Below are 22,398 nucleotides of genomic sequence, written 5' to 3'. Positions count from 1 at the left end.
GCTGTCTGGAAGTGCACTGGGATAGAGGGTCCCAGAAAGCATCCCTGGCTGGCAGAAAAGCCATATTCCCTGCCAACCAGAACACAGGAACTCTCTGTCACCTGGCTGGGGGTGTTCACATCAAACCAAGGCTTGTGGGTACCCAACAAAAAGGTGTGACAATCCCTGCCAGTTCTCCACCTTCCAAGATGTGAGGAAGCCCTGGAAAATGCAGACGAGCAGAACACCGAACATACGCAAGAGCTGCTGATTGAAGAGGCATCGATGAAGTTGTTGGCTCCAGGCCTGTCCTTGGGGCAGGCAGACATGGGCTGTGGCTGCCATGCATGCCATGGTTCCTTGAGGCTGCCTGGAGCATCAGCTGCTTATTTTCTCCCTCAAAACTCTGTGCCTGGCTTCCCCTCTACCTTTGATGGGGACACACATTTACCATATGGTGAAACCACACCAGCACCCAGTGAAAGGGCTCTGGTGTGGGAAACATCGCTCCCAACCCCATCGCTCCCCATCCTGCTCCCGATCCCCTCCCTCTGGGCAGGCAAGGGGCTGGCAGAGCACGGCCACATCCCTTGGCTGCCAGTGACGCTCCTCATTAACACTCCGCCGTTATTTCACAGCAGCCAAACGGTTCATTTGGCTCTCGCCGCCCGCTCCTCCATTAATCACCCGCTCGTTTGCAGCCCGGCAGCTTTGCCGGTGCCACTGAGGAGACAGCTTGGGCGCTGGAAAAATGGATCCAGTGGCATTTTATGTGCTGGCAGCAGCAGCAGTAGCTGGGAACTGAACACCGTGTGGTGCTGAGCTCGCCCAGCCCTGCAGGGCCAAGGGCTGCTGAGGCACCCACCCAGCACTGCTGCCAGAACTGGGGGTCAGGGGCCAGTCCCACACTGAACTATGAGTGGGTGAGCACCCGACAGGCAGGTGGCTCTGCCACATGCTCCCAGAACATCACCCCTGAGCACCCCATCACCACAGCGGGACGGCGCTCCCCAACCCACCGGGAAACCACGGCGCCCACCTCACCTGTTTCCATTGAAGGTCGTTTTATAATCCCCGGGCGAGTGCAGCGTGTCCTCTGCGTAGACGGGCACGGGGGTCCGGACGCACTCGTGGGAGCACTGCAGCGTCTCGTTGTAGGCGGTGAAGATGTCGAGGGCGCTGGGCACGCGGGCGGGGGCGAAGTCAGTCAGGTTCTGGCAGCTCTCCTCCTGCTGGTCCAGCTTGCGTTGGTGGCTGTTGCGCCGCGGGCGCCCGCTCTGTGCGCAGCTGGGCCGGGGGACAGAGAATCAGACAATCATGGGATGGTCTGGGTTGGAAGGGACCTTAAAAACCATCCAGTTCCACCCCCCTGCCATGGGCAGGGACACCTTCCACTATCACAGGTTGCTCCAAGCCCCGTCCAACCTGGCCTTGGATACTTCCAGGGATGGGGCAGCCACAGCTTCTCTGGGCACCCTGTGCCAGGGTCTCACCATCCTCACAGGGAAGAAATTTCCCCATAGATCTAACCTAAGTCTTCACTCTTTTAGCTGAAAACCATTGCCCCAGTACCATCCCACTGTCTGCCTGTGTAAAATGTTGCTCTCCATCATTTTTATAAGTCTGTTATGGCCTGAAAGGCCAGAGCAGAAGGGACAGGATGCATAGTGTATCCCTGAAACTTGGCAAGGGGACTCACCTGACTGACCAGTCATTACAGATTGCTCAATACTAGATTAGAATTCAGAAATTCCAATTCCAATTCAGAATTGGAAAGATCAGCCACAAGCAGTCATTTGGCTTGGTGCTTTTTTTTAAGAATCAAATTTATATTTTAGACACAAGCTTTTTCCCATCAGAGGAATTACTTAATGAGTCACACATTTGTACCTGCAGGAAGCAAAAGCCTTTTCTTAAGTGAAAATATGTAGGTGAGAACAATGAAGTGAAACCCTTTCCATTTGGCAGGCACCAACAGGTTGGAACTTCTCAGGATAAATGAGCTCAGGACCTGGTGTGACACAGCAGAGGGATGGCTGGCAGGGCAGCCCTGCTCTCTGGAGGCTCCTCCAGCTCTGGAGGCTTCATCAGGATCTCGTGGCTGCACAACACTTCTGGCTCAGTACGTCAGAGACGAGGAGAACCCCAGCTCGCAGGAGCCGCCCTCAATCAGCCTGGTCCTATTTCAGGGTCTAGACACTGATTTAATTAAGATGCCACTTTTTCCAGATCGGATCGACAGCGCCTCGCAGAATGCGGGAGTTTTGGGAGGTGGCAGCTCTGAGGGCAGTGGGAGCTGGAGATGCTGGCACTGTCTGCGGAGGGGCACCCGTGGGGACACTCTGGGGACAGGAGCGCGGGGCTGTGCCGGGAGTGGCGCTGGCCAGGGCGGCAGCATCTGCCAGCAGCAGGGCACTGCTGGCTCTGCTCCGGTTGATGCAACCAAAAGAGACAGCCCTAAACCAACTGCTGTCTCCCCACAGCATGTGTGCAGGAGCAGCAGTGACAAGAAGGACGCTGGCTTGGCATGCAGCCATCGCTCACCCGTCCTGCCCGAGGGCGACAAGTGCCAGCCAAAGGACGGGACGGTGGCTGTGTCCCTGCTGGGGATGGGGCCGGAGTGTGCAATGTGGGTCAGCCCGGCCATGGAGCACCCGCACACGGCCTGGGGTCACCCAACGAACCAAGGCAGTTTGGTCAGAGCTGAGCAAACTCCCAGGTACTGTTTCTTCACCTGGGACACACCTGGGTGCTGCCCACACTCCCCTGCCAGGGATTTTCTCTGGTGAGCTCTCAATTTCACTTACTGTAAAGCATTTCTATTCTACACTGATCACTGGATTTATTTTTTCCCCTTTTCGGCTTCAGCAGCAGTTACTGAGCTGTTCTGCCAAGCTGTGGTCAGCCGGATCAATGACTCGTACCGCTCACTGCTGCGACGGGAGACAAACCCCACAAGTGTTTTATAAACTATCTTCCCTGCTCCTTCACTGAAACACTGTGGCAACCAGGGAAGTTTAGTGAATTAAATCCCACGTGAGCTACAGGAGAGAGCGTCACTGGCTGCTCCCCAAAGCAAGTTCAGCTGTGGGGCCAGAACCTCGGCGCTTTTGGTCGGCTGCTGCGCCGCATTACGGCTTTGCCAAGATGAAGATGCCTCCATAGCCCTGCAAAGGGCTTCTTCCCTCATCCCAGTCAGCCAGCAGGCTCCTCATCAACCCGATGTTGCAATTTCCTCCTGGCTGCAGGAATCGATTTGCTGCAGCACCCACGCAGAGCTCGGCCAGGCCAGACGGGAGAGCCACTGGCAGGGCCGTGCGGCCGCTCTCTCTCTTGCCTCAGCCCCGTGCTGCAGCCGTGTCGCTACGCCAGCAACGCTGACCTCAAAGTAGGCCAGTTTCCCTGGGAAAATAGGTAAAGTGAGGAGTGCCTGGAGCGAAAGCTAACCTATTTTGCCATACGCCCAGCCACGCTGAGAGAATAAACGGGAGAAAATGAAGCTGGAGGAGCACAGCAGCGCCCTGGGGGTTGGGGCATGCTTCAAACCGTGGCACCTGAGGGGCTTCAAAGGTGTCCTTCAGCCCCTGGGGTCCCAAGGAAGGGCAGGAGATGCAGCTGCTTCTTGCCAAGCCAGGCTGGGGATTTTAGGAGCAGCATCAAAGCTCCTTAGGGAAGGCGGTGGAGGAGCTGCTGCCGGCACTGGGCAGATCCTGGGAACACCCGCTGTGGCCCAACACACGGCTCCGTCCTCTCCAGGCGGCATCGTGCTGAGGCACTCAGCCCCGGAGCGGTGATGCGCACGTGTCCCATGTGAGACCTGTCCACCCAACCCCGGGCATGTGCTGGTCCCCAAAGCCACGGGCCAGGTGGTGTGAGGTGGGGAAGCTGCGGGGGCACAGCCGAACTCTCATGAGCCAACCTCCTTTGGAGGTTTTGGTGTAAACCCCCCATTTCCTCCTGCAATGCCTTTCCAAAACTATCCCGGCAGGTGCCACGGGCTTTGGCACCTGCAGCTGGATGGGCACCGCCATCCCCATCCTGTCCCCGTCACACACCAGCCCCCAAACCAAGCAGAGCAGGAGGGACCTTACCAATTTTTTAAGACAAGGGTTGTTATCAGCGCGGCTATGACCATGATGAGGGACACGGTAATAGTGATTATCTGATGAACTGCCAGACCTGCAGACAGAAGAAAAAAGAGAGTGGGGATGGGAACTGCGGGGACCCCGGCAGAGTCCCCCTCCCCACACAGCCCCCCTGCCACCCCCTCCCAGCCCTTCCTGGTGCGGGGCCACACACAGCCCCCGGCAGCGGTGCTGCAATCCTCTCTCCTGCCTTACACAAAATATTCTGTAAGCCAGGCTCCTCATTTCCTATCCTCTCAAGTATGTTCCTTGTCAGCCCGAATTAGGCACGAAGAACGGAAGAGAAGTGAAGACGTCTCCCCTCCGGGACGGAAAGGGAGACGAGCGCAGCCTTGCACCGGGTGTGGGATTCACCAGGGATAATAATTACGGCACTGACGGCTGCTCACTTTGCAGGTTGGGTGGGCTCATTTCCCCCTCTTCACCTTCCACGGGGTATCATTTTGGCTCGTGGATCATTCCTAATGAGCAGTTTGGAAACAAAAGCAGCTCGCTGTACACTATGTTTGTGATTTTGCGCTGCCTTACAGTTGCAATTTCATAATGAAATGATTTTTCCTGGCTGCAGCCCAAGGATGTGCTATTTTTCACAAACAGATGTTGCAGCTCCTGATGGATGGTAGTTTTAATAAATAAATAAGTCTTAGAATGACAGGAAAATAAGCAGTTTTATATGTATATATATCTGTATGAATCTGTGGCAAGGACGGCGTCAGTGCCAGGGCCACAGCTCAGCTGGGGCTGGGGTTGCCTGGGGGCCACCGGGCAGCACTGGGGCAGCCACTGCTCGTGGGGAAGGATTCGCTCATGGCCCCCGTGCTGGCAGGGTGGGCAGCAGCCAATTCCACCCAGAGCCGGAGCCATGGCACTCACTCCTCAGCTGCTCCACCTCTGGCTTTCATCTCCCAGGGGAATTCACAGGGAAAATACCACAGGGGCTCCCCACCGCCCACTGGCACCCCACCTCCTGAAAGTGAGGCATGGAGAAAGACTTCTGGCCCCATGCTATGAGTTCCCAGAGGGTGTTGACGATGGGAGCATGTCCCGACGGGCCCGAGGAGCGCGGTGGCAGCTCGTGCCCACGCGTGCCAGGTCAGGAGTGACGCCCACCCCGGCAGCAGCCAGCCCGGCCGCATCCTGCACGGCAGTCTTGGAGCAGCTCCCAGTGGGACGCTGCTGAGAGAGATAAAAGGAAAGACTCTAAAAATAAAATCAAACCAGCCCAGTGCCCGATTCCTTTGAAAACAGAAGCGGAGTCAGGGACGAGACCTTCCGCAACACTGGGAGCTCAGGCAGTGGTGGCAGGGCCGAGGGAGAACCTAACGATGCAATTAATCCTTGCATTTACGTAATGGGAAAGGCACAGGCAGAACAGATTGCAGGTGGCTGAGCACTGGGAAGGATGGCAGCTCCTCGGAGCAGGACACATGGATTTTAAGAAAGGCTGGATAATTTTAGACTCCATCACACACATAAGTTGCCATATGTACCGGCACAGCAAAGTTCCTTTGCATCATGTATTAGCTCTGCACCAGAAGCCAGGGGGATTTCAAGGGGACAGGAGATCTTTGTCTCAGTGGTGGTGATGGACAGAGGGAAGGGACCAGACAGGTGGCCCAGGATGGTTCCCTGGGAAGCCCTACAGCGATACCTGCTGCAGTAAATGCTGCCAGGTCTTTATTCTTAATTTATAAATATATCAAATACTTTCCTCTAGGCCCTCAAAGAATGTAGGGCCATACGGATCAAGATCAAACAAATATCCAATCTGCGAGGGGTGGGGTTAATGGATGGGGCACCCTTCGAGAGGGGAGTGTCCTGTAAGGGACATAAAGCACCCTGGGGGGTGAGGTGAGATGGAGAAAGATGCTGCCAAGGGCAAAGCAGTATTTTAGACACAGCCCTTAAAGCCCAGTTGGATGGAGGAAGGGGACTTGGAAGATAAAATCAACAGCTCATAGAGCAAAATCCTCCTCCTCCAGTGTGGGAAGCTGCTGGGAGAGCAGCTTCCTGGGAGAGCCCATGGCCCCAGAGAGAGACCCTGGGAGCAGGGATTGCAGTGTCTGGGTTTTGCTTGCTCATCTCCACGGCAAAAGCTCCGATCCCAGCGGGTCACGGAACCCGGCGGCCACGTAATTACACGTCATTAACCGTGGAAACCGGGAGCTGCAGGGACAGCAGCGGCGGGAGGGCAGGGAGGGACACCCAGCACCGGCCTCGGCACCTGCGAACGCCTCAGCCCTGTGAGGGCCCGGCGAGGGCTCCCCCTGCCAAGGCTTTTACCAGGCAATTTGACGCAGTGACCATTTAACTGGAGGGTAATTACAGGAGAAGTATTTAATGGAACTGAAAGTGTGTCCAAGCCTCTGTGCTTCTGCTAGTGCAGCAGAATTCCGCGTGCTGCCTGCCAGGAGGGAAAGCTCTTCAAAGGCGCTCTCTGAACCCTCGGAAATGCTGAAATATCGCTGGGTTTTTCCACTCTCGTGCCATCCGTGTGCACTCCGCTCTCACCGGGGCCTCTCATCCCCATGGTAGGGGGAGAGGGGCCACAGAATCCCAGCAGGCAGCACAACTCAGCTCCCGATTCCCCACATCCCGGGCAAAACCCCAATCTTCTCAGAGCAAGCCAATGCCAGGGCTTTTTTTTATCTGTTATTTTAAAGACCATATATTTGCTGCTGAGATGAAAGTGCTGAGGTTTGGCCTTTCTGGCCACCTTTTGAAACGGCTCCCGGACAGCTCTGCATCAATGGAATTAATTCCACGAGAAAATCCATTTGAGACTAATGTCTTGCTACTGCAGGAGCGCGCAATGGCAGCGAACAGGAGATATAAGCTCTTAATTAAAAACAAAGAGAACCTCTATCCCCCAAGGCCTTTATTTCAACAGCTCTGGTTAGGCAGCCTGTATTTTTCATTTTCCCAATAAAAACAGCTATGAGCTGCAACTCTTTGAAGACTCTCGTCAAGGCCTTGAAGCTGCATAAAATTAAAGAAAGGAGAAAACAGCTCTATTTCATTTGAAAGGGAGAAAACTGGAGTTACTCTTACGGGCCTGATACGGCTACCCCCAGCCAGGGCTGCACCGGAGGCACGCCAGTCCCTTCCCACATGTGTGCTGTGTGGATCTCCCTCTCCTCAGTATCCCATCCTCATCCCTGCCATGAGTCTCCTTCCTCTGTTCTCACATGCCCTGGGCACCAGGATGCCAATGCCTCCTCCTGAGCGTCATGGAGAAGCTGGGGCAACCCGGCTGGACTCAAGAGGCTTTACAGCTTCCCCAGCCATCAGAAATCACATCTGAGCCCCAAAAGCCTCATCCCCTGACAAAGCTGCTTGCGGACAGAACAATTCAGTCAGGAGCGTGGCGTGGCCTCCCTGCTGCCACCGCCGGCCTTTCCCAGGGGGGATCAGCCAGATTTGGCCGCAACATGAACCTACTGCTGGTTAATAGCTTGTAAGGAGAATAATTTACAAAAGCCACAAGGGTCTGATACAGGGGAGGAGATGCAGCAGAAGCCTTCTTGAAAAGCCTTGTTACACTACACAGCCAGTTCCTCTGCTGCCCAATCCACCGCACCACAAACCGCCTTGGGTTTGCTCTTCCCAACACCTTCTTGCTGGCAAAGTTGGGGGCAGCAAAGCCCCTTGGTTTTCCACCTGGTAAATCAGTGATCACTCCGAAACCCAGCCGAGGGAGTGTTAGTCATCCTGAGGTGAAAACGCAGCTTTTCAGTGAAAAACCCACCAAGGTTCCTGGTTAACTTCCTGGTATTTTGAGCTGGACTGATGAAAGAAGGAAAACATCTTCCCGCTACTGCTGCTGCTGCGAAATGTTCTTACCAAGAAGGAAGATCCTGAAGGCTTATGCTAAAGACCCTGGGGCTTATCTTCTCAGGTGTTACAGCAAATATCACCGAGCAATAAATACTTGGAGAGCAGCAGAGGAGAGTTTCTGGCTCACTGAGACGCATGTGGGAGGATGTGCACAGGCACGTTTGCCATCTGCACATCCTGGGCAGTGTCCTGTCTCCCTTGCAGGGAGAGCTCAGCTGATGGCCACGCTCCTTCCTTGCCTCCACCATCATCCTCCACCCTTCTGGAGAACTGCAGCTGATGCACGGCCCTACGAGGGATCCTTTGGGAACCTCCCAGGGAGGGTGACCGGTGGTGCTGGCCCAGGAGACACTGTCCAGCCCCTTCACCTCCTCTCCGTCCCCCAGCTGTGGCATCTCCCCACCCCTTGGCACTGCAGATCAAAGAGGCAGCTCCATCCTCACTGCCCAGGGTTTTCTTTTAAACACATTTTATCTTTAATTAATTCCTTTGAAGCCTTTTGCATCCACTATCTCCTCGCCTCCAGCACCCCTCTTTCTGGAGGCAGGGTCATCACCAGTGGGAAGCAACGCCTCTATCATTATTTATTCCTGACACGCTGCTGGCTGGCAGTGGGGAGGGGGTGGTGAGTGGCCTGGGGCCACCACCAGCTCAGATCCAGCTGCCAACACCCACATGATCCCCACGTCCTCCCAGGAGAACAGCAGCCCTGGGGAAGGGGTGTCCCTGAGCACCAGCTCTGCCACAAGCTCGCTGCTCACAGAGAGCGGTGCCAAACGCGCCGCAACCAGCCATCAAATACCACTAAGAGCAGCAGGCAGCACATGGAGTTTTCTGCTTTATAAAGCACTTAAAGGTTTAATTAAAGACGGCTTTATCCTAAAGCTCCTGAAAGGAGCCTCGGACAAACCAGCGAGTGCAATTCCTGCCTTGCTCTGACAGCTCTGATTCATTCCACTCTTCTCTGCTTTGGCTGAGGCTGCGGGACCCGGGGATGCTCTGCCTTGACGGAGGAGCCCAGCCCACGTGGAGAGTGCCCGGTGAAAGCTCCTCACAGCCCTTCCCACTTGCAGCATGCTGGAATTTTAATTATTCCTCTCTTTCCCTGCTCCAGAGTAAAATGATTACGACAGCCCCGAAGAAGGACGCACATTTTTGAAAAGCACAAGCATAAACTATGCCTGGGTGAACATCTTGCACGCCCAGCTGATGCCAGCAGCGCTGTGCTGCGCGTCAGGGGTGGCACCGGGACAGGAAGACCTGAGCCGCAGGTCACCTGAGCCCCCGTGGCAGCACCCACCGGGCCACGGCACGCGCCAGCCTCTCCTCTCATCCCAGGCATTACCAGCCATCGCTCCTCTGCCGCCTCTCCTGCCTATGAGCCGAGTAATTCCTCTTCCAGGGGAATTTTTTAAAGCCTGTTTTTGCTGTCAGCGACTCATGAAGGCATTGTTTCTGGCTTTTTCTCTCTCTCTCTCTCTCTCTCTCTCTCTCTCTCACTTCTCAGCGAGGAGGAAGGGGGGCGAGAGGAAGATCTGACAGAGCAGAGCTGCTCCCATTGCTCATCTCAGCGAGCACTGCTGCCTCTGCTGAAGTGAAGCGGCTCTTTTTACCACCCTGCGTGCACTCCAAGGACCCCACGGTCCCACAGAACCACCAGGGACCCAGAGGCAAAGCACAGAGGGATACAAGGGCACAGCACAGGAGGGACATGGGGGCAGCAGCACAACAGCAGCTACCTGCTCCGATGGAATCGAGCACGGGAGAGTGTGGATCTGTGTGGCTCCCAGAGCCCTGGCACAGCTCTGCCAGTTCCCGGAGTGACCCCGGCTCCCGTGGGTGCCACACACAGGTGGTACTAACCTGAGCCCCCCAGGCAGCTGCCAGGGACAGCTGAGGGACCACAGGCAGCGTGAGCAGCACCGCGCCCGCCCCAGGCTCCCGTCAAGGCGCCTCACCGGACAGGGACTGGCAATGCTCGCTGAGGCAAATAAACCGTACAGGCGAGTTACCTCATCCTCATTTGTAGCCATATGTTTTTCCCAGCAGAGAACAAACACTTCCAGCCGCTACAGCTTATATAACAGAGTGGAGCAGGGCTGGGAAGCTGCACGGCTTCGCACAGGCGCCGCACCAGCAAAACTGGCACGGGCACAGACCCTGCTTTGAGACAGTGTCGGCTGCTCGCTCCCAAAACGCTGTCCTGAGGCATGGCAGGGGCATGGTGCTCCCACTGGGAGCATACTGAGAGCTCTCTTGGGTGCTCAGCCCCAGCACTGGAAGGAAAAGCGGATCTGGAGCTCAGGAGCTTTTCAATTGAGGGTGGACGAGCTGGGATCAAACAGGGCCTTTAGACCCGGGAAGGAGTTTATCGCATTCAGTGCTCGAAGAGAAGTTAATTAGCAAGAACTCCGATCCTGGAAAAAGCCCCTAATGAGAGCTAAAGCCTGAAGATTAAAGCAGTTGGCCCTCTGGGAGCTGCCGGGGCTGCAGCTCCCGTTGTTCTGCGGCCACGCAGGACAGCAGCGGTGGCACCGGCGGGTGGGTGGCATCACTGTCAGCTCGCCCTCACCTAAACAAGGCAGCCCACTCCAATAAGTCCCAGAGCCTCAGCACATGCCAGGAGCCATCCTCCCACAGCTGGTGCAGGCAGAGGGGCTCCTGCAGCTGGCTGATGGCAACAAGCCACTGGACCCCACCCTCCTGGACTGGGTGATGCCACTGAGGCCAGAGGCACTGACCACAGCAGGTCTGGGGAGACCAGGCTGATGCTCTCATCATGCAGGGAACAGCAAAAGCCACAGCCCTTATCAATACTCCCTCACCGATCTATCCAGGCAATTCCAGCGTTTTGTAAAAGGTGTGTAGGCTGGGAGTTATTTTTCGGCTATAAATAACTCCTTTAAGTCAGGAACAACATCCTGGTTGCATCGTCTCTTTCTGCCAAGCAGGGCAGGCTGGATAAATTAATTGAGATTAAGATTAGGCCATAAAATTCCTTTTCATTTCGACTAGAAAATCGCAGTGGGCTTAAAGCAGTCGATGCACAGTGAGTAAATTCTGTAAACTATCCACCGGTATCCCACGGTTTAATATCAGCAATAACAAATATAATTTGCAATAAATGGGAAGCAGCTTTCCCATCCATGTCCACACAGCAGCCAGCACTGGGGGAAGGCATTGCTGTGCCGAGCGTGGCGCTCAGGGCGATTATGGGAGATGGGCTGTGGATGGAGACTGTAATGGGAAAACACAGCAAGTGGCTGGAAAACGCCTCGGATAAAAGCGATAATCAGCACCGCCATTCTCCTCCGAGCGCTTCTTTAATGTCACACTAACTTCTGTCCCAGGCAGCGCTGCCACCGGGACACTCGTGCTCTGCTCCAGGACCCGCCAGCCCTCCTGATGTCCCCGCCACCACCCCGGCCCCCGGCAGACCCTACCTGTGCTGTCTCCCAGCCCGCGGGGCGGGCGAGCATCCTTGCCTCCGCTGCTGTGGCCGGCGGCCGGCTCGGCGGTGCTGCTGCGGCCGGGGCTGCTGCGGGGCACGTCCCCGCCGGGCGCGGGGCCCGGGGTGCTGGGAGGCCTTCGGGGCGGCGTGGCAGCCGTGACGGCGGTGGCGGCGGCGGCGGCGGCGGTGGTGGCGGCGGTGGTGGCGGCGGCGGCGGTGGTGGTGGTGGTGGCGAAGGCGCCGGGCAGCGTGCTGCTCTCCAGGGAGTCCTCCTCGCCCGTGGGGCCCCAGACGATGACCTCGGGCAGCGCCGTGGGCCGCCCGTCCCGTGGGGCGAAGCCGCGGCCGCGCAGGTGCCGCCGGCCTCTCCGGGAGCGCGGCCGGCGCAGGGGGCGGCCAGCGGGCAGTGGGGCAGCGGGGGGCGGCCGGCGGGAGCGGGGTCTCTGCAGAGGGGGCGCGGGGGCGCAGGTCCAGGGGGGGCCGGGGCGTTGCAGCTCCTCCCCGCTCCCCGTGCCCCACGGCGAGCCACGGGACAGTCTGTGCCGGAGCGCCGGCCGTGGCGAGAGCCTCCCCCCAGTGCCGGTGGCTGGGGGCTGGCAGCTGGCAAGGTCCATGGCTAGGTGGAACATGGCTATTAAAATCCAAGCATGGCTTCCGAGCGGGCAACCTGACCTGTGGACAGACAGGGAAGGTGTTAGAAGGGCAGTGGGGCAACCCCGCACTCCCTCTCAGTATGGCACACCCTAGATCTCCCAGCCCAGCCACCCAAAACATCCCCCAGCTCCATGGGTATCATTATCCTCCCTGGTTCTCCAGCCAGAGTCCCCCAAAATGGCATCGTGGGGCATCCTGCACTCCCTCCCCCTGAAAACTACCACTGCCAACATGGCACTTTGAGGATCCCCATTTACAACCCTGACTTTTCAGTTTGTCTGGGAATGATGGGAATGACCTGAGGATGGGTTTTACCAGGGAACACCTTGGAGAAACGGCCAGTGCCTGCTTTGTCTGAACTCAGCCCTTTTGGGTGAATTATCCAAAGCAGACGGCCCAGTGGAGCTCCAGCAGCACAAGCTTTCACTCCAGGGACACTGAGATGTGGGGGTATCAGAGAGCCCATCCCCTGCTTCCCAAGCCCACAGGCAGCACGATGAGTCCCTCAAAGGGCTGGAGCAGATGAGTCCGTGGGCTCTTGCATTTGCACGTGTAGCCCATCTCCCACTATGGCAGTCGCCCACGCCGCAGCAGGAACATCCTCCCACGGAGCACGGCACATCCCCTCCCACGGCGTGGGGCACCCAGAGCTGAACACGACCCTGCAGCACACGGAGGGCAGGAGGAGCAGCGCCTTTTGCTGCCCTTTCTGCCACAGAGTAGCTGGAACCCCCCTGAGCTGCTGGCAGCTTCAGCAGTTACAATTTTGCTTTCATGTCACCGTCACGTCACATCGCGTCACAGCCCTCTCCCTTCCCCGGTGGCACAGCACCAGGGCCCTGCTTGCCTCATGTTTCCTCTGATGCTGCCCCACGTAAAGCAGCAAGAAAATCTCTGATAGGCAAATTTTTGTTGCTTTTTTTTCCCCCCCGGAAAAAAAAAGTCATTAGGCCAAAGCCCAAAAATCTTTCCTCCATTTTACTCAGCTTTTACATGAGAAAGACTTTTGTTGAACTCAGCAGGAGTTAATGAGAGCTTTACATGGCTAAACAGGCTAATCCTCCGCAGCGGCGCCCGCACAGTCCTTGGGAGCACGACAGAATGTGCATCTGGTTGACAGAAGCATTTGTACACTCCCTCCGTGCCTGAGCAAGCGAAGCTAAAGGAGCTGACCTGGATACTCCCAGGCACAGGCTTTTTCTGCTCAGAGGATCTCTGCTTTTTTCCTAATTGGGTATTTTTTCAAAGCGTAACAGCATTTATTTTGGGGAGGGAGAAGGCAACGCAAGGAAAGAGCGCAGAAGGAGAAAGGGAAGAGCCAGAAACAGACAACAGAAACCAAAATAGTTCAGGCTGGGGGAGGAAGGATTTCAAGGCTTCAAAAAAACCACAAACCACCCAAACCGTGGTGGTGGTGGTGGGTTTTTTTAGAGGCCAGCAGAGTGGTGGCAGCACGAAGAGTGTCCCCCACGTGCTGTAGGCAATGTCGTGCTTCCACTGGCGAGGAGTCACAAGCTCATGCTCCAGCCGGATCATCAAACACTTACTCACCTTTGCAATGCTCAGGATCACTCCTGTAGTGTGTCAGGCTTGATTTCAGCCTCTGCCCAACTCCCCAACATCACCTGACACCTCTCCTTGCAAGGAAGGAAAGGTGCTGGGCACCTCCTGGCATGTCACTCACCCTAGGTGCCACCTCTTACATCATCTGTGCCCACCCCCAGACCTCACCCCCTTCTGTGTTGTCACACTCAGAACTTTTATGAACGGTTGCTGAACAGAGCAAGGGAAGATGTGCCCAGCCCAAACTTGGTGCTTGCTGCATCCCAGCCACTGCCTGGAAACTTCTGAGAGACAAAATGCTGGTGCTTGGGATTGGCAGCTCACAGGAAAAACAGATATTCCTCCTGCTTCCATCTCCTGCTGTCTCCTTGTGACATTCCAGGCTGCAGTGATGGCAGCATGAGCTTGCAGGGGCTTGCTCCTGCAGAACCTGCCTGAGCGTGGCTGCATCATTCACAGCAGCACCAGGAGGATCTGTGGGCAGAAACAACATCCAACCCTTGTCTTCCCCTGGGTCATGCTGGAAACTTGTGTCCCAGCGCAGCCAGGCAGCGCTGGTGACACCCACACCAGTGTCCCTCACTGCTGCCACTGCTCCCCAGGCCAGAGGCTCTGGGATGGATGCAGTAAGGGACACCCAGATGGGGCAGACCCCATTCTGCCCTGAGGACAGCTTGGGTCACTGTCCCACCAGTGTCCCATCAAGTGATGCCACCCAAGGGGCTGTCACCCCAGGAGTGTCCTCCTTGCCACCACACCGGCTGGCATGTGCCCAGGAGATGGCTTCAGGGACAGAAGCAGCCAAGTCCGGTTACCTCGGAGGAATTTTGCGTGGCATGCGATCTTCTGAGGGCTTTGCAACAACAGATAAGAGCAAGTGTCCTTCAGAATAAATAGCAGCGTGTAGGAGTTGCCGTTGTCGTGGCAACGCAGCGTGATGTGCCCGGCGCGGCGGCGGGGATGGATGCGGCAACGCGTGGCGCGGCCAGAGGCAGGACCACCCGGCCCTCCCCTGCCACCCCTGCCCCCGCCCCACACCAGCACCCTGCCAAGGCTGGCAGGGGGAGTGACACGTCCCAAAGGACACCCAGGCAGCGGGGATACATCCCGCCCGGAGTTCCTGCCACCTTGTCCTTGCCCCAGAAAACCTGGGCTGTCCCGGGAGAGCCCGCTGCGGCTGGCACAGCACGGCCCGGCCTGGCACAGCGCCCCGGGAGCCCCCGCGCCTCCGCCTCCCCGTCGCCCGAGCAGGCAGGAGAGCACCGCACGCCTCTCGGGAGCGCCAGCACAAAGTCACCGCTGCTCGGAGGCCGGGAGGGCGTTCCTGCTTTGCCGAGACATCAAACAGCTCAAACACCTCCTCAGTGGCACGAGCTGCTCCTCAGGGACAGCAGAGCAGAGGGAGAGCCCCCTGTGCTGCTCCCAGTGCACGGGATAACTCCCTAACTGCACCCAAAGAGGGGCTCCGGCATAGGGAAGGGAACACATCATCCAGACCCACACACAGCACCCGCCTGCCTCGGTTTGGGGGCACGGAGCCAGTCCTGGCCGGGGGCACACATGGGCCAGAGGGATGCATCGGGTTATGCTCCTCGCACGGGAATCAGGGCTTTGGTTATTCCTCACCCCCCTATAAGCACACACAACCTATTTTGCAAAGAAATTTGAGGAGTGTGGGCAATTTTCACATTACTTCCTTTCCCATCTTGGAGGTGAATGGGAATGGTATCCCAAAATACTTTTCAAACTCTACGAAAAACTCAATAAAACTCTGAAACTGGGTTAGATAAAGCAACACAGAGCGGATATATTTGAGAAAATGAAATCCTGTCCTTGATCTCCTCATCCAAGGCCTTGGCTCCCAGCAGCCACAAATCCTCTCCCTTGGCTCCACGGATGGTGAGGCGGCCACGCTCACACACAGGAAATGGAACTCCCACAAATATTTACCTGCGAGAAGCACGAGAGCAGATTTCAAGGAAACTGCTGGGCTAATGACACGGCTCAGGCACACCAGGCACTCCGGGGCTATTTCCTGAGCCCACCCGAGCCCATCCTGGTTCCAAAGGTGATGGAACAGTGGGTGTTGCACTGGAGCCACCATGGCCTCCCCACCCTACACACCTTTCAGAGTCCTCCCCTGTATGAAACCCCTTCCTGAATGCTTCCAGGTGCAGCTGTGTGCTTTGAAGAAGGGCAGTTGGCTCTTGAGAGAGAGATTAATTTCAAGGATGTTGGAGGACGTGAGCTCGCCGCGGTCTTCAGCAGCCGGGAAGAGGCTGCTGTGGAACTTGGCTGCTGCCGCCACTGCGAACATGGTACCAACCTCCACGTGCAGGGAGGGAAAGCAGAAGCATCCAGCATGGAGTGGGACAGAATAGCCCCTGCCCCAGTCCTGGGCACTCTCAGGGGTGGCGGCACCTCAGGCAACCTTGATGCTGCAGACAGGACATGGATTAGTCCAGTGCACCCGCTGTGCTCCCAGAACCCCCTGGCTCTGGTAACGTGTCTGAAAATTAACTGGGATCACGGCTCTGACAAACATCAAAACACCACCCGTCAGCACTAACCCACTTCCCCAAAGCCTCAAAGGCTCACTTGAGTGCAGTCCCTTTCATAAGGTCCTTTTTTGCTCTCCAGCATCAGCCCCTTTCTCCCCTGCCTGTGGAGACACTTCAGAGGAGCATTAACTGCAGAATAGGCTGATTTTTAATGCAGAATTATACAAATGGAGCCGTTCTTCCATTTCATGCCTCCTGTTAGGTAATCTATCGGTATTGCACAGGGAATCAAGGTTATGTCCTTGTTGGGGTGATTTACGCACTCCGAGCATTTCATATCTCTGAACACCAAGCGAGGCAGGGACAGAAATATTCCTGTGAATGCCTGGAGCACGAGCTGTGGTCAGAGAGTTGGGGTGATGTTTCCTTGACCCAGGCAAGACAAGGCAAGAAAGCTCTAGGAAAAGCATCCTTGGCAGCGCGGCGTGTCCTACAAAGGTGCTCGGAGCGGGGCAGGTTATGAGAGTACGTGCAGGAACTCGCTGGCTCCATAAGGAATAGAACGAGGCCGCTGCAGCCCAGCAGGTGACTTTCACACTGGAGCAGGAAGAAGAGGGGAAAACTTCAGTGGCAGATACTTGGCCCGCGATTGTGTGTCCTCGCCGAGGTGGGAACTGCAGCCACCACTGCAGCTGCTCTCCTCTCCTTCCCTCTGTCCTGTGTGATGATCCCTGCAGTGCAGCGACTGTCCTTTCTTGTCACACTACCAACCATCACCATGGAAATGGAGCATTGCCATCCTGCACTCTGGGTTGGACCAGGACCCTCCCCAGGGCTGGGAGGAGGGGAGATGCACCATCCCGTGTGAGGGCGGCATGGATGGTGGATGCTGTGGGATCAGCAGGAGACCTTGTGGACCACTCCCACATGGCGTCAACCACATCCCACCCCCCACCCCTGCCATCAGCAGCACCATGGAGACCTCTCTCCTGAGCTGTGTTCTGCTATGGGATGAGTTTTTCTGATCCCAGACCCAATGGGAATCGGGAACATACAACCCACTGCGCCATCTGTAGCCCCAGCTTCTTCCTAGATAATTATAAATTTGTGAAAATATGGCTGCCAAGCTCTTTAAAGCCAGGACTGGGACTTAAGGCACAAAGGCTGACACACAGTAGCACCTAAGTAAATTAAATGTGCCACATCACTACCTATCTATATTACAGTCCTGAGCTTCAGGATTACCTGCTAATAAAAGTGATATTTAAAACAAGTCCTAAGTTCCTCCACTGCCCCCTTCTCCCCACAAGTAATTAAACTGATGCGGCTTCCCACAGTGGAGGGGATGGGATTTATCATGGAGGGAAATCAGTAGAGGGTGAAATAGGTTGAATCCTCCCCGCCACGCTGCTGCAGCCAGGCAGACAGTGAACACCCACTTCCCTGGGAAAACGGGGCAGAAAGGGGTTGGGTGGGGCTGGGAAGCCACGGGTCCCCCCAGGATGGGAATGCCAAGATGGAGGCAGCGGGATCCATCCCTGGCGGTGCTTGGGGAGCCCTGAGAGGGGGGCAGGAGGGCGGCCGCGGCGGGGGGGAGCTGCTCGCTCTTCTGCCTCTGCCTTGAGCTCACCCAGCTGCAAATAAACAATTTTACCATTTGAATAGCCGCGAGTGCGGAAGGCATAATTAATACCCAGTGGTACCATCAGCCAATGTGCTGATGCGGGAGGTGCAGCCCCTGCCAACGCCGTCAGCGCACAGCTTTGGCTCCGCAGCGCGCGGCCCCGGCTGCTCTCGCCTCCAGGCTCGTCCTTTGCCAGAGGCAGAGGCAGGGCAAAGCCCCAGTGCAGGCGCCTGGGGCTGGTGCTGGGGCCTGCCAGCGCAGGACGTCTCCAGTGCATCCCACACCCACACAGTGGGAAGAGTCAGGATCTGGCAGAGCAATGTGGGGAAGAGTAAAAGGGAGCGGGCAGAGAGCAGGCGTGCGCGGCATCGCTGCGAAGGCAAGAGCTGCGCCCAGTTGCTGCCAAAGTTGGGCCAACCTTTAACCCTGAGTTTCAAGTTCAGTTCCCATTTTCAAATATTTTAAAAGACACTGGCGGGACAAAGGGCCCAGTGCCTCCAGGCAGCCTGATGATGAGTGTGAGAGCTAACACAGTGAGCTGGCCAGCACTGCCCATTATGACCAGTCCAGCTCAGCTTGATTAGAGAGGGCAGGACATCTGCTTGAGAGTGTTTTCCCTGGTCTTCAGGGATTATTTCAGGCAGAATTTGAGAAGTGCCAAAGTGGGTGGGAAGCCCAGAAGTTTGCATGCATCTTCAGACAAAGACATGTCTCCAGCAAATTTCTGTGCAAAACCAGTGCTCGGTCATTTATCTGCCACCACTCTGGCAGCAGGAACTCCGAGCCCAGTCTGGCTCCCTGGGAAGACTCAGAGTGCTGCGGGCTCATCTGCCAGCATGGCAAGACAGGTCCCAGACAAGCCAGGGGATGAACTGGCCTGAGTGCTCCCCAAGGGGAACAGCACAGTGGCAGGCTCAGGCCCTGCACCCCACCATACTGCTGGAGCATCCCTCCTGGGAAGGCACAGTGTGGGTGGTCCTGGAGCATCCCCCACAGTGGGCATGGGGCAAGTACCACTAGAACATCTCCCCCAGCAGCACAGCCTGGGTACCACTTGAGCATCCCCTGCAGTGGGCATAGCTTGGATACCACTGGAGCATCCCCCACGATAAGCACAACCTGGGTACCACCAGAGCATTCCCCTCAGTGGGCACAGCCCAGATACCACTGGAGCATCCCCCGTGATGGGCCCAGCCCATCACTACCACTGGAGCATCCCTCTCAGCAAACACAGTGTGGGTACCACTGGAGCATCCCTCCCAGCACACACAGTGTGGGTACCACTGGAGCATCCCTCCCAGCAAACATGGTGTGGGTACCACTGGAGCATCCCTCTGAGCACACACAGTGTGGGTACCACTGGAGCATCCCTCCCAGCACACAGTGTGGGTACCACTGGAGCATCCCTCCCAGCAAACATGGTGTGAATACCACTGCAGCATCCCTCCCAGCACACACAGTGTGAGTACCACTGGAGCATCCCTCTGAGCACACACGGTGTGGGTACTGCTGCAGCATCCCTCCCAGCACACAGTGTGAGTACTGCTGCAACATCCCTCTGAGCACACACAGTGTGGGTACCACTGGAGCATCCCTCTGAGCACACACAGTGTGGGTACCACTGGAGCATCCCTCCCAGCAAACATGGTGTGGGTACTGCTGGAGCATCCCCCTCAGTGGGCACAGCACGGCCGTCGCTTCCCCCACTGCCACCCGGCCGCCCCAGCCAGCAAACACTGCGTGCATTTAGCGTGGCAGGGACGGACAGTGGGGCGTTTCATCAACCCGGCAGCGATAACACTCGGCTTTTGTCCCTCCCGGATAAAGGGGGTTTGTGAGCGCTGGCTTTCCAGCCCAAACTGGCACCTGTCGCCAACTTACCCCACTCGTCCCCCCCTCGAGTTCTGCACCAGCGCTGGGGACCAGGCAGCAGCAAGAGCTCCAGCTCAGACACAACTTGCTGGGAAGTTTCAGATATCCAGATCCACCAAAATCTTGTTGAAGAGCCACAGTCTCAAGCTCTGCTCTTGCTGATATTAAAAACAATCCATAAACCTAAGGAAATCAGGGGTTTCCCCCCTCATTTTAGCTTCTACCCAAACCTCCTTGTGTATTCCACCTTCTCGTGCACCACAGAATTGCTGCCCAGGCTTTACATACTGATGGTGACCAAGGAGGTCCTGGCACACAAGACAGTGCCGCCTTCTCCCATCCCCATCACAGCACGGAAAACACTCCCCCATGTACAAAAATCAGTCTGCTGAGGGAACAGGGCTGCAACATATGTAGAAGCACATTAAAACCAGAGCTTAGAGATCATCCCTGCTGTTAGTTAATGCTAACCACAATAAATAGGGCCAGCGGCTGAGCTGAGGGGCTCCCTGCTGTGGACACAGGCGCAGGCAGGACAGCGCACTTCCCTGCAGCTGCCATCCAAGGATTTTCTGCTTTCCCTGTTTTGCTCATGAGTTTTCTTCCTTTGCCACACGTCTGCCTCCTGTACAATCAACTGCAGCATGATCAGGTCTCCCCCTCGGATAAAGGGACTGCACTGGGGTGTCCAAGCAGGATGCAATGCCCAGCACTGTTGGATGGGGTGGGATGGGATGGGATGGAATGGGAATGGCATGGCAGAAGCGAGGCTCTCCCCACCAGAATGGCAATAGTCCTGCCAGATCCCAGACTGGAGCTTATGAGGGATTTTGTTCCTCTGAATACATATTCACAAAGTGATTCCAAGGGATAGCAAATAATTCAACCCAGCCCTCGGCTCTGGAGGACCTACAGAGAGGAAAACCATGGAACAAAGCTACAGCTTATGCTGCCCTTTAACCCCACCGCTTTCCAGATAAATAACCCAGCACCGATCTTATTTTCTAAATGAATGTGCTCGAGCGTGTCATTACAATGAATGCGGGAAACGCTTTGATCTAAAACAAAAATAAGATAAGTTGGCTCAGTACATCTAAAGTAGCAGCTTAACAAGCTTTAAAACAAAACAATTAAAAGAGGTCTGTGGTGGCTTTGTAACACAATGTGTCTTCGCAGGAGCCGCGCATCAGAGCGCACCGTGGTATCCGTATCAACGGGAAACGCCTCCAACCATGGAACAGACCCAGGGAGAAAATACCCCATAATGGGATTTTTAATGATGGCTTCCCAAAGTGCCTTGCTTTCCCAGAAGCAAAGACAAGCACTGACCCGCTGGAAGCGTCTGGCTGACCAGCACAGGCCCAGCTGACCCTTGCCCACAGCAAAGGCTGGATGTCCGCACATGGAAGTCCAACTAACTCGGGTCTTCACTCCAGCACCACAGTCTCCTGGTGGAGCTGCTCTCAATTTGCACTGCAGTGGCTGAGATCCAAACCTGTCTTTCTCCTGGGAAGTCCCCGGCAGCCCAGAGATGCACAGCCTGCCCGGAAACCTCAGCAGCCATCCCCAGGAATGAACACAGGCAACACGTCAATAATTTCAAAAGCTCCATAAACTCTAACAGAAATGGAGAAGATGAGAGGAATGAAGACTCTGAACGCAGAAAGAGGAACAGATGGCTTTTATGGAGCAAGAAATACAATAGGAAAAAATGGAGCAGCAGAGCTCTCTTTGAAGGTGTGAATCGTCAGTAGGGAAGCCTGGAGAAAGCCAAGGCCTGGGAGCTGGGAGCTCAGTGCAGGGCACTGCATTGCCCAGCCGAGGCTCTGGCTGGTGGTCCTGGGGAGCTCCTGCCCCCCCCCCCCCCCCCCCCCCCACTCCTGAGACAGCACCAGCTGTGCCCAGGGACATCCCGCTGCCAGAGAAGGGTCAGCGTGACACGCAGCATGGAGAAAGAACAGCCCAAAAAGATGATGAAAAAGCCGAGCTAAAATAGAAAGTGAAGGCAGCGGGAATGAACTCCAGGGCAAAGACTCTTGATCCTGTCACAGAGAGTTTTAAATCCCTTTTAGCACCGAGCAGTTTCTTTTCCATGGAGAAGAGCCATTCTCCCTGCCATGGCCATCTCACTGCACATACAGAAGCCAGGCAGCTCACAGGCTCTCCCAACTGCAGCCATGGCAAAATCCTGATGGATCAAAGTGACGATGAGGATTTGCCTCCAGGACCTCAAGAACACTGTGCCATTGGGGGCACAGCCCCTCAGAGCCCAACTGCCAGTGAGTCAGGGATCACTGTGCTCTGCATCTCATTAAAAAAACAATAATCCCCTTTGCGGGAGAGATTAAACTTTTGCAGCATTATCTCCAATGGGTTGGCAGCAAGGGATGACCTCCTGCATCCCTCAGAATCTCAACTTCCTTCAAAGGCACCTATGCGCATCCATCCTCATCCATCAAAATTAGCAAAATTGATTTTGCCAGAGAATATGTCACTTTGACAGGAGCCCAGAGTAAGTCCTGAGTGTATCATGTCGGATGATGCTAAAATAGAGCCCCTTACAAAGACAAGAAACAAGAAGATGAATAAGTCATCCTTGTCCTTTCCATTAAAAACTTTATAAGGAAATGCATGAATGACAGCTACTTGTAGAAGACAGGTTGATTCATGTTGGGAGCTCTTTCCAAAATAACACTTGCTGGCATCTGGAATAGTCACACCTTCCCTACATAAACGCCCCGCCGCTGCGGACTCAGCCAAGCTTTGGCTCTG

At 55.9% G+C, this 22,398-nt stretch overlaps 1 protein-coding gene across 1 annotated transcript in view; it reads right to left on the bottom strand.

The window, feature by feature from the left end:
• The window catches only part of AJAP1 (adherens junctions associated protein 1), a gene marked incomplete at its 5' end in the record, with an annotated part of 33,639 nt that overhangs the window by 4,991 nt on the left and 6,250 nt on the right, over positions 1–22,398 (bottom strand). Inside the window, 3 exons of the mRNA XM_082295563.1 lie at positions 1,024–1,266; positions 4,071–4,158; positions 11,405–12,084. Coding sequence (XP_082151689.1) covers positions 1,024–1,266; positions 4,071–4,158; positions 11,405–12,084 — 1,011 coding nt within the window. The remainder of the gene's footprint in view (positions 1–1,023; positions 1,267–4,070; positions 4,159–11,404; positions 12,085–22,398) is intronic.

This window comes from Coloeus monedula, assembly GCF_965178545.1.
Source record: "Coloeus monedula genome assembly, chromosome: 22".
NCBI classification, from domain to species: domain Eukaryota; kingdom Metazoa; phylum Chordata; class Aves; order Passeriformes; family Corvidae; genus Coloeus; species Coloeus monedula.
The sequence above is the reverse complement of the archived record's forward strand: the minus strand, read 5'-3'. Positions and strand labels throughout refer to the sequence as shown.